The 21183-nt window shown below is 46.9% G+C and overlaps 2 protein-coding genes across 5 annotated transcripts; both read left to right on the top strand.

Moving 5' to 3' along the window:
• Positions 1-1359: 1359 nt before the first annotated feature.
• On the top strand, positions 1360-20761 carry vwa7 (von Willebrand factor A domain containing 7). 4 transcript variants are annotated; one of them, XM_076015190.1, is made up of 17 exons: positions 1360-1688; positions 4254-4531; positions 5650-5883; positions 6799-6895; positions 7229-7363; positions 8252-8447; positions 8773-8942; positions 9587-9699; positions 9776-9892; positions 10631-10852; positions 11151-11286; positions 11398-11550; positions 11677-11769; positions 11858-12153; positions 13184-13320; positions 13467-13626; positions 20060-20761. In XM_076015190.1, exons 2-17 carry the CDS (start codon positions 4277-4279, stop codon positions 20615-20617), a joined length of 3072 nt encoding a protein of 1023 aa, XP_075871305.1. In that variant the 5' UTR covers positions 1360-1688; positions 4254-4276; the 3' UTR covers positions 20618-20761. The 4 variants fall into 4 exon arrangements, with proteins under 4 accessions (XP_075871305.1, XP_075871303.1, XP_075871301.1 ...); XM_076015188.1 differs by lacking the exon at positions 20060-20761 and adding an exon at positions 13729-14424 and having other exon boundaries at positions 1364-1688; positions 9590-9699; XM_076015186.1 differs by lacking the exon at positions 20060-20761 and adding an exon at positions 13729-14424 and having other exon boundaries at positions 1365-1688.
• LOC142881129 (sodium- and chloride-dependent GABA transporter 2-like) lies at positions 15020-19709 on the top strand. Its single transcript, XM_076015215.1, has 14 exons — positions 15020-15207; positions 15301-15435; positions 15553-15693; positions 15843-15924; positions 16063-16195; positions 16270-16404; positions 16480-16583; positions 16675-16799; positions 17153-17265; positions 17349-17486; positions 17866-17968; positions 18148-18248; positions 18339-18509; positions 19246-19709. Exons 1-14 carry the CDS (start codon positions 15042-15044, stop codon positions 19339-19341), a joined length of 1743 nt encoding a protein of 580 aa, XP_075871330.1. The 5' UTR covers positions 15020-15041; the 3' UTR covers positions 19342-19709.
• Positions 20762-21183: the final 422 nt, after the last annotated feature.

The raw sequence follows: 21183 nt of genomic DNA, 5'->3' as shown, positions 1-21183 counted from the left end.
TTGCCAAAATAAAACAACTTTTACTTGTAGTACCAGCAGTAGTACCAGTAGTAGTACCAGCAGTACCTGTACTACTGGTATCAGTGTCATCAGCACTATTTAGTACAAGTAGAGGACTCCACCTCTTTATCGGTACCGATACCTCATACTGGTATCGGTATCAATGCATCCCGATAATTTACACGTGACTACATACACACTACATTACATACATGCTGTACACACACGCGACTGATAACTGAAGTGCAGGTGGGATTACTGCCAGTATGAAGGGGACAGCCCTTCAGAACCAGCCTCTGCAATTAGTAGCAGTACTGCGACTACTACTACTGCTAGTACTACCAGTAGTACTAGCATCACTACTCAGTGACAAACGCAGCTGCAGCTGCAGCTGCGTTTGTCACTGGGTCTGGTGTAAACTCCGCCTCCTGTTTTCACGTCTCCGTGACAAACGTGACTTTCCGAGCCGCCAGACGTGTCGCTGAGGTTGGCCCGGCAAGCCAGTTCCTCTCTCGTCTCCTATTGGCTGCCGCACGCAGTGATCACGAGCAGGAAACCACACGCTTCTGCATCCAACCACATCGTCTGCAGGCTCTTGTGCTCCCATGCACCTGTGCTGTCTGGTCCGCGGGAAGGTACGGTCGCACCAAACAAGACGGAGGTGCCTGCAGGAGCGAGGCGCCGTCCAGTAGCCAAGGTAAGCTGCAGCTTCATGTCATCAATTCACTGTGCATCCAGAGCTGCCGGCGTCTTTCATCACTACACTATTAACCGCAGGTATGTTGGTTGTTTTTGTTTTTTTTTTACAAAATAAAGAGAAATATATATTTAAAAAAACAAAAAACACTTTAGAACTTTCTAGAAATCTCTCCTAAAAGAATGAAACATTCTTTAAAACTGTTTAGTCTATGATGCTAAATCTCCGTCATTTTCCTGCTGTAGAACTCTGTCTCAGTGCTTGCATCTTTAACCAGATACCAGCTGCAGTAGTAGAAACAATTCGTTTCAACTTCACCACCGACATATTTTTTACACAGCAGATAGAAGCACACAGCCAGAATCCAGGAACTGAGGCTGAACTTGGACCAATAACGGCTCTAATTGTCTTTGCTGCTGCGGGTCGGCCAGCCAGCAGCGGCTCAGCCAGCGCTGTTGTCTAGCAACAGGTGCCCCTGCGTGCTGCTGCTCACCAGAGTGAAAGGAAGTGGCTGTCGAGTCCCGACTTCTTGTGGCAAAGGCCCATTTTGTGAGAAGAAGAATGATGGTTGGGGTCCCTGGGTGGGAGTGGTGGGGGGGGCGGTGGGGGTTGGGACAGGCCTGAGACCCTGCCTGCTAATGTATGCGGCCCCCATTGTTGCTGATCAATGTGCCGTGCAATAATAGGCAGTGAGGAGGGGCAGCGCTTGGAGCTATGATCAGATGGACTCAGCAGCTTCACGCTGGTGTGGCCTCCTCACAGCCTCACCTCCTCCTCCTCCTCCTCCTCCTCCTCCTCCTCCTGCTCCTGCTTCTTCCCCGCTGCCTTCTTAGTTTTTTGTTTTTCCGCAGAGACACCAAGGACTCGCTGCAGTGAAGACTCAATAACTTGGTGACGCAGTACAGGAACACTGCGGGTGTTTGCTGGGCAAGATGTGCTGAAAAGGTCTGCGTGCGCTTGCATGTGGACGAGACTTCTGAACACAACCAAGGTAGGAACTTTGTGTACTTATGTTGCTAAAAAGAAAATAGATTGTAGCAGACGCAGGAAAGTAAAACGCACCAGAATAGAATAGAGCGCATTTATTAAGGCCACACTGGGGGATTTACATGCAGTTGAAGCTGAAGTGCAGGTTGTGAAGATAACATCTAGAATATCATTTCATAAAATTGGGTAGAAAAGGAAGAAATACACCAAATATACAGCGCTACCCGAAAAATTAGAATATCAAGTAAAAGTTGTTTTATTTTGGCAATTTAACATAAAAGATGGAAGCAACAAACAAACGAACCCACAAACTCAGAACATTAGAACAGTGTGAAAAGCTTCAGTTTTGTAGCTTCAAAGAATCCAAAAGGCTGCTGAGCCTTTAACAAGCCTGTCTTGGGTTGTTGGCTCACAAGACTTCACACATGGGGCACACACACAGCAACCTGTTCAGGAGAATCTAATGTTCTGGGTAGTACTGTATGTACAACTCATATACAGTAGCGTTAGCATATCCAGGTACTAGCCAGAACATTAGAATCTCCTGAAAAGGTTGCAGTATTCCTGCAGTTCAACTGAAAAGGTGAATGTGACATATTATATAAAGGAATAATATGCAAATCAATATATTTCAAGCTTTTATTTCTTTGCATTTTGCTGATCAGGTCTGGCAGCTTAGAAAAAAAAAAAAAAACAACTCAAATTTTATAATAATGTTCTGAGTTTGTGGCTTTGTGGTTTTAATAAGCTGAAAATCTTAATGAGCAAAGTGACAACAAGGAAGTGCTTGAGATGTCGAATGGCTCAATAAAATGTGTTGCTTTCATCTTTGGTGTTAAACTGCCAAAATAAAAGAACTTTGACTGGATATTCTTGGGGCAGTCCCTGTGTGTACAGTACTGTGACAGTAACAGCGGGATTAATGTTGCTTAATGTAAAGTGCGACAGTGTTTACTGACTTACTCCATTGTAATATTCAGCATCATCACCTGATGGACGAGTAGGACAATGTTTTCCATCCAGTTGCAGTTGACTTTCTGGAAAATGCCACATGGAAGCATCGTCATTGAACTGTCACCACAGTCCACAATGAAGGCCAACCAATGCAGGTTGAACTCTGTCACTGTGGTCAAAATGTGCCGGTAGTTTGGTTGGGAATTTGGTTTGGAAACGATGTCAATTTAGAGTTTAGACAGACAGACAGGCAGGCAGGCAGGCAGGCAGACAGACAGGCAGTCAGACAGACAGACAGGCAGGCAGACAGACAGACAGGCAGGCAGGCAGGCAGGCAGGCAGACAGACAGACAGACAGGCAGGCAGTCAGACAGACAGACAGACAGGCAGACAGACAGGCAGGCAGACAGACAGGCAGACAGACAGGCAGGCAGACAGACAGGCAGGCAGTCAGACAGACAGACAGACAGACAGACAGACAGGCAGACAGACAGGCAGGCAGACAGACAGGCAGGCTGCAGGGGAATTGAATGAGGATGTGAGCGAGCATTTGTGGCTGCAGTGACGCCAAACTGTTGCACTGTCAACTGTCAGATTGGAGGGAAACTGTTGTTTTGCTTTGTGTCAGTCCCCCCCCCCCCTTTCAGGAGAGCTCGGTGTGTGAGGACAAAAGCAAAGTATTGTGTTGGAATTAAGGATGAGGTGGAACAATAGGAGCCTCTCTGCACAGAAAGGTCTGGGCTGGCTGAGGGTGTGGGAGGCTGGCACACAGCGATCAGCCAATCAGCACGGAGGCTGCTTCACCGGTAACCAGGACTCTCCTTCAGGAGTGACAACTCATCCATTCACTCTTTCATCTATTCACCATTTGTCACAGTGAGGAGGAAACTGTCTGACCAGCGAAAAACACCCCTTCTATAATCTTGTAGTTTAGCTCTTTGAGACATCTTCAGAAGTTATTTTCATTTACTCTGATGAATCTATTGGGCTTCACTTTGATACAAAGACATTTCCACCTAAGCCATGCAAAGATTGTCTCTGGGTCACTCAGTACCTTATGGTCAAGGTCCAGTGCGTAATATCTGGCTTGATTTATGATCTTTGCATTGGTGAAACCTCAATATACATCCCATAAATACATTAATGAAGGTGTCTACTGGCAGCACAACAACAGTCGAGTGGGTTTCCTCCCCCGAGAACAGTTCTCAAATATACATGAGAATCTCCAGAGGTCAGTCAGGGTCCCAGTGCTCCCAGTGAGCTGCCATCTTACACCAGCATGTGTCTAAGGAAGCCTGGTGTGGACAATCCAGCTGCCTGACAGCAGAGTGTTTGGTATTTAGGGTTGAACGCTAGGGGGCGCTCTCTCAAATAAACCAACCAAGAAGAAGAAGAAGAAGAAGAAGAAGAAGAAGAAGAAGAAGAAGGAGGAGGAGGAGGAGGTGGAGCAGGTATCCAGGTGTGGGCGCACAGGGCCACTGTACCTCACTGGCAAGCTCAGGAGGGGGCGGGAGAGTGAATGACGCTGTCACCACTTGATGTCGCTGTTTTCCTTTTCAGAATCTCCAAAGATGAGACTCTTTAATGCCCTCTTCTCCTTCTCCAGTCCCCGCAGGTAGGATGTGATGTTCTGACACCATGTCAGGGGGCAGAAGAAGAAGAGGGAGTCTGGCCAGACGACGGAGGCTGGTGCACAGCTTCCTCCCAGTGCACCTCCTCCTCCTCCCCCTCCTCCTGGCCTCGCCATGCACCGGCTTCCTCCCAAACTTCTGGTCTCAGTTTCTGACGCTGCCGTGGAAGTCGGTCACACACCAGCACATCACGGAGAGATCCGTCGTCAACGTCACCCTGGAGTCTCTTGCGGCCACCGAGCAGCAGGTGGCAGGGCAGAAGGTGGGTGAGCCGTGACCCGTGGACTCGATGACACTCCAAGAGAAGCGGGCTCACTTTGAGTGATGGTCAATGATGCGTTGCGTGTTTAAAATGGCATCCAGAGACAGAGAGGGCAAGCGACACTGAAGTTCCCCTGAGGTCGTTCCACTGGGACCTCCTGCCATTGACACAACACTGGTCAGGAAAGCACCCAGGTGTAGCAGTAACTGTACCTGTTGGCCCACTGGGAAAGGCTTGCGCACCAGAGGTGGTCAAATCTTCTTCGAGTTGATGATGTAAACACCATCACTTTTCCTCTTGTACACGTACTGGCCCATCTGGGAGTCCAAGTTGGCGCCTCCCAAATGGGTTCCTGCCGCCAGGAACTTCAGCACATCCTCCTCCTTCATTTGAAGGACATCCAGACATTCAGCACTCAAGTGAAAGTGTGGAAAGGTGTGGAAAAAAACAGTAGAAATGCTGATTCAACTCCTTCAATCAAGTCAAAGTACAAACACACAGGTTATGAAATGTACGTTTGTGATCATTTTGTGACAGAATAATCTGGACTGAACTGGTCAGAGGTCAGAGGTCAGAGGTCTTGATGAGTCATTTTTAACAGCTTTGCTACTCTCGAAACTAGTTTTTTTTTTTTCTTTTTCAACTGCAGTACAACCAAACCAGTGAGACATCACTGGATGTTCACACTTTTAACAAGAATGACCAAAGTTATTTTCTACATGTTTATTTTTCTATGTGCTGAAAAGGTGCTGGAGGGCGACCCTGAAGCAGAGGTCCTCTAAAATAATCCCCCTCTGGACCTCTGTTCTAATAGCTCCACTTCAACCAACATCTAGAACAAATAAGTCAATTACATTGAACAGAATTTGTATCTTTTAAATACAACAGTATGTTTTTCCATTGTAAGAAGTAGAAAGTACAAATACTTGTGTACAATTGTAGGCGCTAAAAGTAAAAAAAAAGTCTTCAGAAAAAGTAAAGTACAGATCCTTACTGAGGCACAGTAACAAGGAGGTACTGCACTCCTGAGCTTCAGCACATGGTCTCCGTTTGCTGGTCCAGGAGGTTCCCTCTGGTAACACAACTCTCCCGTCCTCTCACTGCTGTGTGCTCCTCAGTCTCCGCTCGGCCGAGGCTTCTGGAGAGCCGTGGGAGAGGTGGTGCAGTCCAACGCCGACATGGACTTCCTGAGCTCCACCAAGTCGGACCCGGTCTACCACTTTGACTCGGAGCGGGTGGACGAGGCGGCGGCGGTGCTGCGGCAGCTCTGGGCTCAGACGCTGCTGTCGGTGCGGGCCAGGCAGTACCAGAGCGCTCGGCGCAGCCTGGGCCAGCTGTGCCACTCGCTGCAGGTACTCAGCAGAAGCTCAGGAAGATCAACACCAGAAGCTCCCACACTGTGTTTTCCTTTGCACGAATCTTTGGTGCGTTCCAGCTGAAAGTCCTCAGCTCAAGGGTTTTCCTCCGTGAGTCAGAACTCAGGTTACTGTTCCTGTATTTATTGCTGCGCTCGGGCTTTTGCACCAACACAGTCAGGATCAGGAACCAACACTGAACTTGGGTCAACTTAACCAACTGTCTGCTCGAACTTCCTCTTTGTCTCTCGTTTTCGTCTCAACGAGGAAGAAACTGAATGACCAGAAAATCAAACCCACACCCATCCGACAAACTTGTATTTTAGCACCAGGAGACTTTTGCAGAAGTTATTTCATTTGCTCTTCATTAGTCTAACTGTGATACAAAGACACTTCCACCTGAACCAGGCTGGGAAAACCTTCTGACTGGTGGGGACACAAGTAATGTCAATGGAACATGAAGCAAAGTTGCAACCAGATCAGTGTCTTTGAAGCCCCACCAGGGGGTTTAGCTCTTAGAACCTCTTAGAACCTCCTAGGACCAACTAGAACCATCCAGTAGTTTGTCTCTGGAACAAGACGTCTTCTTGTGGCCATGTCGTTTAAAGGTCCAGTGTGTAATACTTGAGTTGAGTCATTGTTTTTTTTGTAATGGCAAAGGTACTCAGAAACATTGTAAAGGGGAAGAAGGAGGAGAAGAAGGAGGAGAAGAAGTTGAAGAGCAATGCGAGCGACCTGGCACACTGCTGTCAAGTCCTTGTTTCTTTGAAAGTTGGATTCACTTTTGATCTGCGTGTTAGCGCGGCAACAATCATCAACATAGAAGTCAAACCCATACATGAAGAGGCTCATTGACTCAACGTGTGTGTGTGTGTGTGTGTGTGTGTGTGTGTGTGTGTCTGCCCTCTCCAGGACTTCTACAGCCACAGTAACTGGGTGGAGATGGGGGAGCGCTCCCTCTACCGCCACCTGCTGCAGCCAGAGGAGCCTGCAGTCCCTGTGGCTCCAGGTACAGCAGCTCCTCCTGCACTGCATGCCTTCTCTGCTGACACCCACTCACCAGCCCTTCACCGTTTCATCACTTAGGAACATTTAAAAAAACATTTTTAGCATCACACACACACACACACACACACACACACACACACACACACACACACACACACACACACACACACAGCTCATAACCCTGAAGCTGCCTCCCAGCCTGCACACAGTAGAAGCTCTGCAGGCTGTTGTCCTACCAGTACCAGTGGTGTCAGTCAGGTCTCATCAGACTTCTCTGCTGGAACCTTCAGAACAAGAGAGACCAACCTGTTCCACCTAACGTCTGTCCACACAGAGAACACGGCCACTTGCATGGAGTGTTTCAGCGCCACCTGTCGAGGGAACCTCCTGCCGACACTGGCCAATGGAAAGCCTGGGTCAAAGCTCCTCACTACTGGTTACTTTGGTAGCGACCCTCCAAAACCCCCTGGTGAGTGGCTGGAAATGAGCAGCATGGTGATGATGGAGAAGTGGTGGTGGTGGTGATGATGACGGAGATGTGATGGTGGTGGTGGTGGTGGTGGTGGTGGTGATGATGATGATGATGACGGAGATGGTGATGATGATGATGATGATGATGATGGAGATGTGATGGTGGTGGTGGTGGTGGTGATGATGACGGAGATGATGATGATGATGATGATGGTGATGATGATGGTGGTGGTGGTGGTGATGATGATGATGATGACGGAGATGATGATGATGATGATGACGGAGATGATGATGATGATGATGATGACGGAGATGATGATGATGATGATGATGATGATGATGATGAAGGAGATGATGATGGTGATGATGATGATGATGAAGGAGATGTGATGGTGGTGGTGGTGGTGGTGGTGGTGATGATGATGATGGTGATGATGATGATGATGATGATGATGATGATGATGAAGGAGATGATGATGATGATGAAGGAGATGATGATGATGATGATGATGATGATGAAGGAGATGATGATGGTGATGATGATGATGATGATGATGATGATGGTGGTGATGGTGATGATGATGATGATGATGATGATGATGATGATGATGATGATGGTGATGATGATGATGGTGATGATGATGGTGATGATGATCATCATCTAGTAAAAAGCAGACACACCAAGCCAAGGTCTGCAGGCCTAAGCAGGGTTGCAGTGCTTCAACAATCAGGGAATCAGGAATCAACAGCAGGTGGAACTAATTTGGGAACAGGAAACAAAACCAAGAACAACAGGAAGACATATTTCAAAATAAAGCAGGAAACACTCAAGATACACAACACAACACAACACAACACAACACTGACCCTCTACTTTATTTTTCAGGCAAATGTAGCCATGGAGGCATCCTGGACCAGAGTCGGTCTCTGGAGGCTAAAGGAGGCATCAACAAGGACAGCGGCTCTCCTCTCTTCTCACCTCATCACTACCTGCATCAGGAAGCAGCCAGACTGGCTGGCGAGGCCACGCTCAGCCTGCTGCTGGACCTCAGAGACACCGTCAGCCACAAGACCTTCCTCAGGTCACTCAAACTCTCACCCTCCTCTAGTAGGCGCTATAGGTCCATCAACTCCATTAAATACACGCTAACGTGCTGCCACCCCATCTGCACATGAGCACCTTGACCATGATAAACTGTTGGATTGGAAATGATTGTATTTTACTGTGTTTTTTTTTTTTATTCATATTTTGTATCCAAGGAGTTGCACACTGAATTGTATTGTTCTGAAAGTACAATGACAATCAAGGCTTTCTATTCAATTCATTTCCTAAACGGTGCGTTTCACCCGGCAGCGGCTTGAATAAACCTTTTTTTTTTTTTTTTTAAATGTTTCTTCCCATGGCAGGTTGTTCAGCGTTGGTCAAGCCCCTGCCCTGGTGTTTGTCATGGACACCACTGGCAGCATGTTTGAGGAGATCACTGCAGCCCGCCTGCGAGCCCACTCCATCATCCAGAGCCGGGCCAGCGGTGCCGGGGAGCCCAGCTCATACGTATTGGTTCCCTTCCACGACCCCAGTGAGTCTGGCCTTCTCAATTCAACCTTCAGAAACAAACCTGTTGTAGTAAAGAGATTTAGTCGGGTGATGTAGATTGAGGGTTTATGTTGTATAGTTGCTGTTGATAGTTGTTTCTGACTGTTTTTATGTTAAAACCAATTCTTACAATGGAAAGTTGGCAATTAAAGGTCCAGTGTGTCAAATTTGGCTTAACTGACTGTTTTGCTATCAGTAAAAGCTTCACATGCAGCCCATAAATACATGAAGAACAGTGTAAACTCACAGCACAGTCAAAGTCATGTGGTTTTCCTCTCCTTAGAATGGTTCTCATGTATGTATGAGAACCTCCATAGACCAGTCAGGGTCCCAGTGCTCCCAGTTAGCTGCCATCCTGCACCAGCATGTTTCTAAGGAAGCCTGGTGTGGACAATCCAGCTGCCTGGCAGCATAGCGTTTAGCATTAAGGCTGAACGCTAGGGGGCGCCCTCAAATGAACCCACCAAGAAGAAGAAGAAGAAGAAGAAGGTGGAGCAGGTGTCCAGGTTTGGGTGCGCAGGGCCACCGTAGTTCACCGGCGAGCTCAGGAGGGGGAGGGTATTTAGGCTGATGACTTTAATGGAAGCAGTAACACCCCTCCTTGACTTGGCTCGCAATCTGATACAGAAGTGGGACCAGTGTACGAGACTGAAGATCCAAACCAGTTCATGCAGTCCATGGAGAACCTGCTTGCTCTGGGTGGAGGAGACGAACCAGAGATGTGCCTCACCGCCGTTCAGGTGAACCTCAGACACTTCAGCTCACCTGCCGGGATGACAAGAACACGCAGCGGCTCATACTCTCTCTGGTCTGCAGGTGGCGCTCACGCACAGTCCACCCCTGTCCGAGATCTTTGTGTTCACTGACGCCTCCCCTAAAGATGCCCACCTGTTTGATGCAGTGAAGGCCCTAGCGCTTGAAAAACAGAGCAAGGTTGGTTGGATGATGTCTCCCTGTGCCAAAACTGTGTTAATGCCAGTGACTGTATGATAGGGGGACCGTGGTCGCAGCCTCCAGTTCCAAAAAGGAGACCAACCCAAATGCCCAAACCTTGAATTCTATTGTTTGGCCAGCAGGGAGTGCCAAAGTTGCAAAAACACTCTTAAATGACTGGCCGTCAGCAGGGATAAGGACAAGGAGCGCTAGATTCACACCTTTGCCAACCGTTTCATACATCAGGCGTGGGCAAACTACGGCCCGGGGGTCCATATGCGGAACGTTAAGTTTCTAATCCGGCCGGCCCAACTTGAAGAGTTGATATTATTAGTGAGTAAGTCATGAAATAGTATTTCCTCAATGATTGCAGTGTTTTCAGAGTCATTGCAATAAAGAGCTAAACACCCTGGTGGTTCTGGGTGGTTCTAGGTGGTTCTAAGAGCTAAACACCCTGGTGGTTCTGGGTGGTTCTAGGAGGTTCTAAGAGCTAAACACTGGTGGTTCTGGATGGTTCTAGGAAGTTCTAGGAGGCTCTAAGCTAAACACCCTGGTGGGGCTTCAAAGACACTGATTTGGTTGCAACTTTGCTTTGCTTCACTTTCAGTTGATATGAAAGCAACATGTTTTCTCCACATCCCGTGATAGATTGTTTCCTTGTAACATGTGTTACCGGTCGTGTACAGACAGCTTGTGCGAGCTTCCTCGTTGGTCTGACCATCAGCGCCGTTCGTCCAGGTATCATTTCTGCTGACGGAAGACCCCAGCTACGCAGCAGACAGCCGAGGGAGGAGCAAGAGGAGGAGGAGGAGGAGAAGGAGCGGGGAGCCTCTGTCCCCGGACCGTTTCTCCCTCTACTCCTCTCTGTCCTCGCTGTCAGGAGGACTGACCGTGTTCACCACCAACTCGGACATTCAAGCCGTTTCAACCATCGTCGAGGATTGCACTGCTTTGGACAAGGTAAAGCACCGGCGTGCAGGATCCTGCTCAGTCAGATGTGATTTAAAACACAGAAGGATGCATCAGATGCGGTGCAGTCAAGGCTCAGTCGCTACAGAACCAGACCCAGTCAGGCGCTGCGCTGGACAATCAGTCTGTGTTTCCCGTCAGATGCTATCAGCCAGATTCCCACTAACTGAAAACCACCAGATAAAGAAAGGGCGCTAGGAGCAAGCTAATCATTGAATGATGCATACAGATGAGTTCACTCCCCACTGTAGACCCCCCCAGCGGTAAATGAGGTCTCCCTCCTCTCCAGGTGACCCTGCTGCATGTGGTGAGTGAAGAGGAGGAGTCTCTGTCCTCTCATTACTTCAAAGTCGATGCCCTGGTTGAGAATGTGACTCTGCTCATCACTGGCGCCCTGTCGGAGTGTAAACTGAGCAGCCCATCAGGTAACAGCGCAGCAGGCTCACAGAGATGTACGCTGATGATCGAGTGCTAATTTGTTGTGGTTGTGTTTTAGAATTAAAATCAGACCGGGTTGTTCTTCCTCTCCTCATTAGAGCAAAGTCAGTCTCTGCCGAGTGAGCGAGGCCCCCTGGCAGAGATGAAGAGCTTCAAAGGCCTCTCCCGTATCAACCTTCTCCTCCCCATTGAAGCAGGCCAGTGGAAGCTCCAAGTCAAGAGTGATGGACACCTCACGTTCAATGTTTTAGGTACAAGCATCATTTTTCAAAGAGCCGTTTATTGAAATGTAGGACAAAAAAACAGTTTTCTGTATTTCCGTTTTTTTTTTATTTGCACATATTTTGTTGTCAATATTTTAACATTTACACCCACAGGTGCCAGCCCTGTGGATTTCCTCTACCACTTTGCCACTGTAGCCAATGAGACGCACCCTGGCCTGGCCAGAGTGGAGGGCAGTCCAGTAGCAGGTAAGAGAAGAAGTCTCTCTCCTTCTCACTGTAACTAGTCATGTCGTTCCTGTCATTCAGCTCAGACTCCTTGTTGTGGTTCTCCAAGACGTCCCGACCTTTCTGGTGCTCACCGTGACCGGCCTCCCTCAGAAAGAGGAGGTTTCCTTCAGCCATGTGATGCTGCTGGGGGCTCATGGCGAGAAGCTCCAGACAGTGGAGCTGAACTCCTCTTCCTCGTCCTCTTTGTCGTCGTTCTTCCCCTCGGTGGATCAGCTGGTGGGACGAGTGGATCCGGTTCCCAAAGTCCCTTTCTGTGTCCAACTCACAGGCCGGGACAACGCGGGAAACAAGTTTGAGAGGGTTTCCACGGAGCTGGTCCACCCCACTCACGTTCAGATACAGGTAGCTCCAACACTTTGCCGAGGCGGTGGGCAGGAACTCTCCTGCCAGTGGTTACCAGTAACTGAACAGCGCAAAGTAGTTTGAGCAACGGTGTGGCTTCTAAAAAAGCATACTGGCAGTACCCCAATGAAAAGACGTGTAGGATGAAGGTTAAAGGTTCAGTGTGTAAAACTTTGGAGATTTTGAGAAGAAACATTTTAGATTGCTCACCCTCTCTCCCTCCCTCTCCTGAGCTTGCCAGTGAACTACAGTGGCCCTGTGCACCCAAACCTGGACACCTGCTCCACCTTCTTCTTCTTCTTCTTCTTCTTCTGGGCTGGTTTATTTGAGGGCGCCCCTTTAGCGTTCAGCCTTAATACCAAACACTCTGCTGTCAGGCAGCTGGATTGTCCACACCAGGCTTCCTTAGAGAAATATGCTGGTGCAAGATGGCAGCTCACTGGGAGACCTTTGCTATATGTGTATTCTTATATATAGATAAGAACCATTCTATGGATAGGAAAACAAGATGACTTTCATTTCAAGTATGCACCATTATTAGTATATTTTGGGCCATATATTACGTTTTTACCAATATAAAAATCATAAATCAGGCCAAGTTTTACACACTGGACTTTTAAGAGCAGATTTTACCATTTGCTTCAGTCACAAAATAAATGTGATTTTCTATTTATTCATTTGAATTATTTCAAACAAAATGACGATAGATTTCAACAAACTAAAAGAGAGAGAAGAACAGAAGAGGTGAAGGTGGCCATTCAACCACAGACAGACATATAAGCACCGGAACCCCGCCTCCTTCCCACCACTCAACACAACTCATATCTTTCTTTCTCTATCATTTAAAAGAAAGGCTGCAAATAATGCACACAAATAGGATGCAGCTTGGCCAGATGGTGAAACTTCAGATGTGAAAGTTTGTCAACATACATTGGAAGCTATGGCATTTGTATTTGAGACAATGCAAAAATACATATTCACAGGGAAGATTCAGTTGACATGATAACCAATCAGAGTTTTGTCTACCCAGGTGAAGTCGCCCCCCCGTCTGGTTCCTGGCCACAGCACAATGGTGGACTTTGAGGTCTTGAACCACGGCCCGGCCCGACTCTTCAGTCTTGCAGCTGATGATGACCGTGGGTACCTTCACAAGACAGGGCCTCAAAGGTAGTCCAGCAGCACCACCTTAAAAATGAACACAATTCCACTGAAAAAAGATCAAATGTCACAAAGCCAGAGAGAGAGATTTGTTCTTGTCAATCCTTTTGTCATTTTTGAGTCTTTCCCTTCTAAACCCTCTTTGCGTCCATCAGGTTCTTTGTGACAGAATACGCGTCTTTCAGCGGTCGAGTGGAGCTTCGCACTCCTGCCACTGCTCAGCCGGGAGTGACCGTCTCCCTGACGCTCACTGCTCGCGCTCTGGGGTCCCCGGACTTGAACTACGCCGTGGCCTACTTGACGGTGGTCTCCCCGGTGAGCCTGAGCAAGAAGTGACACGGTTTCAACCAGAAGGTAATCATTACCCACTTCTCCACTGCTGTGCTGTTTGAATGGTTTCTCCTTGTGTTCCTTCAGGACTCCGACATGTCCCTCCCGTCTTGCTCCATCACACAAGTCAACTCCTCCTGCTCCTCTGTTTGCAATGAGTCCAGCTGGAATGTTTCTCTGGCTGTGTCAGACTCAGGCCGCTCCAGCCTCGCTGCCCTCCAGCTCCAGAAGGGTGAGGGGGTTTTGACTTTGTTCCTCAGTCCCCCTGCTATGGAGGAGAGCCCTGTGGATGGCCAGCTAGACCCAGAGCACCAGCACCAGCACCAGCACCAGCAAGCCCACCATGGTGAACACATGGCCAGACTGAAGGCAGGAGACGCACCCTTCAATGTATCAGCGTGGCCACTGGGTTCCTCTCAGCCACTGTGGGGGAGATACACCTCCAGCTGTTGCTCCTCTCAGGCGGAACTGCTGGTTTGGAATACAGCAGGCAACATGAAGCGGTGTCATCTGACATCTGGCCAGCAGGGGCAGCAGAGAGACCACAACGCAGAGGCCAGCGGTGTCGGGCACACTGAATTTGTGTCATATTTTATGTTCTTCTGGACGGTGTTTCTACTGTGCTGTCCTTTCCTGTAGGTCCACCTGGTTTTCTTGATGGTTTTCTGTTCCAATGAGAAGATGAAGGCAAAGCTTTTTGAACTTAGAAAACATGGACTTCATTTAAAATATGAGCAAATGTATTTTGTAAATATGGTAAAATAAATAAAGAATTGAATCTTCTTCTTCTTCTTTTTCTTATTGCGTGTTATTAGCAATGCGTACAATAGTCGTCTAAGTGGTGTTGTTGACATCATATAAACGTCATTATTTAAACACATCGTTGAAAGACAGTAAAAACATTTTAGAACATGAAGAAATTGATCTGACGCACCAGTTGGAGGCCCAGTTTATAATTATTTTTTCTGAAGGTAGGGACTGAGGCCACTGAGGGCTTCCTTAAATACCAAAGTCCCTTCAAAAATGGTGGTGCAAGATGACTGCTACTTCTGTGTATAGTCTTATATATATATGAAACCATTCTAAGGGCAGGAAAACCAAACAACTTTCTTTGAATGTATTTCTGGGCTGCATGTCAAGTTTGGACCAATATAAAAATCATAAATCAAGCCAAACTTTACACACTGGACCTGACCATGAGAAAGTAACTTGCTCCAGAGACAATCTTTGCTTGTTTTAGGTCCTCCTACTTTGCAAATGGTACCGCGTTAATCAGTTCATCTGAGAACTAATTCACCCGTGAGGCAGTTTGTCATTACACAGCGCAGGCCATAAATAGCTGAGCACAGAAGACACCTTGGCAGTGGCTTGAGGACTGAGATCATCCGCAGATCAAACACATGGACAGTCTACTTCAAAACCATGCAACCAATAACCAGGAGGCGCAGACAGAAGAACGAGGACACTGGGCCAAGAAGGCCGAGTTCTTCCTCGCCGTGGCGGGGAACGTCGTCGGCTTGGGCAACGTCTGGAGGTTTCCGTACCTCTGCTACAAGAATGGAGGAGGTAAGCCATGCCCACGCTCACCGAGCACTGCCTGCGCACAATCCGCACCGTTATTCATATTTGACCTTTTCTGTGTGTGCACTGTACATTCAGGTGCATTCCTTGTGCCTTACGTTGCATTTGCGGTGACTTGTGGCATACCGCTGTTCCTGCTGGAAACCAGTATCGGCCAGTACACACAGGAAGGCGGTATCACCTGCTGGGGGAGGCTGTGTCCACTGGCACAAGGTAAACCATCACTGAGCAATCATTAAACATTTGAATATTTGGGATCACAGTGAGGCAGTAATATATTACTCATTCACAAGAACATGTATCTGAAAGACAGCGTGTTTGAACTTGCAGGTGTTGGCTATGCCGGTCAGCTGATCCTCCTCTATAGCTGTATGACCTACATCATCATCCTGTCATGGGCCCTGCTCTACCTGGTCTTCTCCTTCAGCTCCACGCTGCCCTGGGCTTCCTGCAACAACTACTGGAACACAGGTCACATGTCTATGTTAGCTGTAGGCCAGCTTAGCCTTGATGTATGTCAATTTCCTCAATGGTGTGGGCACAGACAAAAAAAATCCAATGTCAATACTTTCTTGTCTTGTCATGGATTGCTTTTATTTTTTAATCTTGTTTCTTTGCAGATTTATGTTTCTCAGCAGTAGACAACTCAATGAATGGGACCAACATGACCAACACAACCTCTGCTGCCACAGAGTTCTGGGAGTATGCGTATATAAATTCTTCTTTAAAGTTCTGACTCGATCAATATGTAGTCTTATTTATGAAACTCACAATCTGCCTCTGAGGGTTTTGCATTCTCCACAGAGGCATGCAACAAACATGTCATGTCATGCCTTCCAGGCGGAGAGTGCTGTCTATCTCGGGGGGGATCGAGGAAATTGGTAGCATCAGGTGGGAAGTGCTGCTGTGTCTCATTGTGATGTGGATAGTTTGCTACTTCTGTATCTGGAAAGGAGTGAAGTCTACAGGAAAGGTATTTTTGGGAGCTTGATCATCTGTAATAAACGTGTTGACGGTGGAACGTAAAGAGTCTCTTTTTTGTCTCAGGTGGTGTATTTTTCTGCCACCTTCCCCTATGCGATGTTGCTGATCCTCCTTATCCGAGGACTCACTCTTCCTGGGGCTCTTGAAGGGGTTCAGTTTTACCTGATGCCTGACATCAAACGGATCGCCGACGCTCAGGTCCTGCAGGTGGCCAGTGAAGTGTTTCTGATAGTGGGTTGTACGGGTCGACTCACTCGTGCTTTGTCTCCACAGGTTTGGATGGAGGCTGCGAGCCAAATTTTCTTTTCATACAGTGTGGGTGTTGGTACCTTGACTGTACTAGGCAGCTACAACCCATACAAAAACAACTGCTACAAGTCAGTACTCAACAGGAACTAACACCAGACGAGGACTGAAAACCCCTTCATCACAAACACTCAACCGAGGTCTTTGCTCCCGTGTTTGCAGGGACTGCCTGTTGCTGTGCTTATTGAACAGTGCCACAAGTTTAGTGGCGGGATTTGCCGTCTTCTCTGTGTTGGGATTCATGGCACACAAGCAGGGTGTTCCCATTGCAGAGGTAGCAGAGTCAGGTATGTGGCTGGGTCTACAGGAAGTGAACATTGCAAAAGCTCATGGGGGTATACGCAGAAAGGGTATACCCTAAGGAATTGGGTTTCCAGTACCAGTCCGTTCCATGAAGTAGGAGAACTTTGACTCTGAGTTTGTTCTGAGGAAACCCACTAACACCACTGTCTGTGAAGCTAACCCGATCAAAGGCTAACCCACAGAAAAGCCAGAGTTTCTCTGGAGTTCTCTCTCCTCCCTGAAACGCTGCCGTTATATGAGTATGTGATTGTGTGTGTGTGTGTGTGTGTGTGTGTGTGTGTGTGTGTGTGTGTATACACATATATATATAGACACATTACAGATGTCTGTTTTCCAGGTCCTGGCTTGGCATTCATTGCTTACCCCCAGGCTCTGGCCATGATGCCTCTGTCCCAACTTTGGTCTGTCTGCTTCTTCGTCATGCTCATTCTGCTGGGCCTGGACACTCAGGTGAGGCCAACTCTTACTGGAGGAAACCAATTTATCCATTCTAAAAACACTGAGTGTCTTCCTCTCTTCCTTTTCTCTCCCAGTTTGTTATGATGGAGGTGGTGATGACATCCTTCATTGACTTGTTTCCTTCAGTGCTGCGTAAGACAGGCCGGCGGGAAAGATTCCTGCTTCTTTTCTGCCTTGTGTGCTTCTTCTCTCAGCTCGTCATGACCACTGAGGTCAGAATATAGGTCTTGTGTCCATTTAAGTGGTGTTGCAAAATTTAAAATAAAAAATAAATACATAAAATGGTGATTTATAGGGGTGTCAATCTTTCACTCACGAAACGATCCGATTCAAATCTCTATTCACAAGCTACGATCCAACATAAAAAATAATTAATCATTTGGTATGATTCGATCCGATTCGGTTCAGTGCAATTCAATACAAATGGACAATTTAACCCCAAGTGCTTATTTTTACTTTACCGATCTTTACCAATCCAGGGCTCCATCAACCGATGCACTCGGATCTCATACGTCACAGACCGATAACCGATTCAAATCAGTTTATCTTTACACTACTAGTGATTTATAATAAATACCTTCTTGTTTCCAGGGTGGGATGTATGTCCTCCAGTTATTTGATTACTACGCTTCTAACGGAGGTTGCATCGTCTTCCTCTGTGTGTTTGAGATCCTCGCACTGGGTTGGCTATTTGGTAGGTACGATGTTGTTGTTGTTGTTGTTGTAGTTGTTGTTTTTTAAGCAGCACTGACACTCTGAATCACTGAAACCTCTGTGTGATTTCTTACAAAACAACCAAAACATCAACTTCAACATCACCACCAACTCAGTGACTTGTTACAAACTTCTCATCAAACCTCATCTCCACTAAAGGGGCTGAGCGCTTATCTACCATCATAAAGGACATGACAGGTGTGACAGTCAACCCATTTTTTAAAATCTGCTGGCTTTACCTCACTCCCCTCATGTGTCTGGTAGGTCCACCATTTCTTGTCAGAGGCTTTTTCAAATGTTGTATTCAATCAATAGTTCAATCTCTTCTTGTTTCTGCTCTCTGCTCCCAGGGCGCTTTTATATCTTCTTTGGTGTGGTACACACCTCTGGTGTACAATCACTGGTACATATACCCAACCTGGGCAATCGTGTTGGGCTGGATACTGGCCCTCTCCTCCATTCTCTTGGTGCCTGGATTTGCAGTGTACATGTTGGGAACCTCTACTGGGAGCCTAAAACAGGTGGGAGAACCGAATATTCAGTTATCAATCTTAATCAATGGTCGTCTTTTTGAAAAAGAGACCAGATGAATGATTTGTTTGATGACACCAAGTCAATCAGTCAAGCAATACATTTTTCTGTATAAAGTGATAAATCATATCCAAAGGTGTCTCAAGGTGCTTTGCGCAATCAAAGAGAAAACCAATGTTCTGGAGGGACGTTACCTCCAGAACATCCGGAGCTTCCTGAACTCAGGGTTACAGGGGTCTGCTGGAACCTCTCCCAGCTGTCATAGGGCGAAGGCAAGTCACCAGTTTACCACAGGGCCACAAACAAAGGGTCCATTCAGAGTTCCAAATTGACCTCACAATCATGTTTTTGGACTGTGGGAGAAGTGGAGAACCTGGAGAACCCACGCACACACAGGGAGAACATGCCACCTCCACACAGAATGGCCCCAGGAGACCCCCGGAATTGAACCTGCAACCCTCTTGCTGTGAGGAGACAATGCTAACCACTGCACCACTGTCGCCCTCCAGAACATGTACTTTCTTATACCCTAGATTTTCTTTAATGACAAGCAGGAAGAAAGGTTGAAAACATCACCCTGTGTACGAGGTGCATCTGGAAGCAGCTCCAACACACTGATATCATCTGCATAAACACTGATTTTACGATTTATGGCTCTGGAATAATGTGTGTGCGAAGTCATCTGAACCCATTGTGGTGCTAGTAATTTTTTTCTCCCCATCTTAGCGAATACATCGTCGCTGCAAACCTGACCCAGACGACTCTTCAGTTCAGAAACGTGGAGCAGAGCTCCAGAATCTTTCCGTGGAAGACCAACAGTAGCACACCAATGTTGATCATTAAGTTGTTGTTGTCAATAATGCTCTGTGAAGAAGTTGTATCATCTTGTCTCTCACCGTCCACATCATTCACTCTTGGCACAAGAGCGTTTACTTTATCTACAACGGCTGCAGGCAAGTTGTTTACGTTTCCACACTGCCCTTCTTCCTAAAGCAGTTTTTAGCAGGTATATTTCTTTGATGTTAATGCAGCAGGACTTTAGTGTATGCTGTCTTCAGTTAGTGATGCAACCTCAGAAAATGCTTGCTCAGAAGTGCATATTTGACCAGCTGAAATATCAACTCTGCCTATTTGTATTTGCCTTCTACTGAAACTGCTCTCAGTCACTGCAGTGAGCTTTGTTCTTTGATAAAACAATGAATGTGCTAAATTAACCAATTTCAATCCTTTACTTATAAATGTATTGCATATTCATTAATGCAATTACACACAGGCCTTTTGTAAATCAGGACCTATATGTATTTGAACTCTGATTTTTATAGTATTCATTTTGTCACAATTGAATGGGCATAAAACAAACAAAATAAACATGATTGTCATTTCAGGTCACTTTTTTTTTTTTGCTGACCATCAATTTCATTTCAAGTCAAGAGGGAAAAGTTCACAGCCTGCTGGCATCACGGAGGGAATCTTCTCTGGCTTCCAAGCCTCTTGCTTTGGTCCTGTGCTGTTTGAATGGTTTCTCCTTGTGTCCCTTCAGGACTCCGACATGTCCCTCCCGTCTTGCTCCATCACACAAGTCAACTCCTCCTGCTCCTCTGTTTGCAATGAGTCCAGCTGGAATGTTTCTCTGGCTGTGTCAGACTCAGGTCGCTCCAGCCTCGCTGCCCTCCAGCTCCAGAAGGGTGAGGGGGTTTTGACTTTGTTCCTCAGTCCCCCTGCTATGGAGGAGAGCCCTGTGGATGGCCAGCTAGACCCAGAGCACCAGCACCTGCACCAGCACCAGCACCAGCATGCCCACCATGGTGAACACATGGCCAGACTGAAGGCAGGAGACGCACCCTTCAATGTATCAGTGTGGCCACTGGGTTCCTCTCAGCCACTGTGGGGGAGATACACCTCCAGCTGTTGCTCCTCTCAAGCGGAACTGCTGGTTTGGAATACAGCAGGCAACATGAAGCGGTGTCATCTGACATCTGGCCAGCAGGGGCAGCAGAGAGACCACAACGCAGAGGCCAGCGGTGCCGGGCGCACTGAATTTGTGTCATATTTTATGTTCTTCTGGACGGTGTTTCTACTGTGCTCTCCTTTCCTGTAGGTCCACCTGGTTTTCTTGATGGTTTTCTGTTGAAATGAGAAGATGAAGGCAAAGATTTTTGAACTTAGAAAACATGGACTTCATTTAAAATATGAGCAAATGTATTTTGTAAATATGGTAAAATAAATAAAGAATTGAATCTTCTTCTTCTTCTTCTTTTTCTTATTGCGTGTTATTAGCAATGCGTACAATAGTCGTCTAAGTGGTGTTGTTGACATCATATAAACGTCATCATTTAAACACATCGTTGAAAGACAGTAAAAACATTTTAGAACATGAAGAAATTGATCTGAAGCACCAGTTAGAGGCCCAGTTTATAATTATTTTTTCTGAAGGTAGGGACTGAGGCCACTGAGGGCTTCCTTAAATACCAAACTCCCTTCAAAAATGGTGGTGCAAGATGACTGCTACTTCTGTGTATAGTCTTATATATATATGAAACCATTCTAAGGGCAGGAAAAACCAAACAACTTTCTTTGAAAGTATTTCTGGGCTGCATGTCAAGTTTGGACCAATATAAAAATCATAAATCAAGCCAAACTTTACACACTGGACCTGACCATGAG

The sequence above is a fragment of the Nelusetta ayraudi genome, unplaced genomic scaffold, assembly GCF_046127955.1.
Source record: "Nelusetta ayraudi isolate G7.1 ecotype Tasmania unplaced genomic scaffold, CSIRO-AGI_Nayr_v1 ptg000182l, whole genome shotgun sequence".
In the NCBI taxonomy this organism is placed as follows: Eukaryota; Metazoa; Chordata; class Actinopteri; order Tetraodontiformes; family Monacanthidae; genus Nelusetta; species Nelusetta ayraudi.
This window is presented reverse-complemented; position numbering and strand designations above follow the sequence as displayed.

Coding starts and splice junctions, on each gene's coding strand:
- LOC142881129 (XM_076015215.1), top strand. CDS start 15,042: ATGGACAGTCTACTTCAAAACCATGCAACCAATAACCAGGAGGCGCAG. Junction 15,694..15,842: donor CAACAACTACTGGAACACAG/GTCACATGTCTA, acceptor GTTTCTTTGCAG/ATTTATGTTTCTCAGCAGTA. Junction 16,196..16,269: donor GAGTGAAGTCTACAGGAAAG/GTATTTTTGGGA, acceptor TTTTTGTCTCAG/GTGGTGTATTTTTCTGCCAC.
- vwa7 (XM_076015190.1), top strand. CDS start 4,277: ATGTCAGGGGGCAGAAGAAGAAGAGGGAGTCTGGCCAGACGACGGAGG. Junction 5,884..6,798: donor AGCTGTGCCACTCGCTGCAG/GTACTCAGCAGA, acceptor TGCCCTCTCCAG/GACTTCTACAGCCACAGTAA. Junction 6,896..7,228: donor TGCAGTCCCTGTGGCTCCAG/GTACAGCAGCTC, acceptor CTGTCCACACAG/AGAACACGGCCACTTGCATG.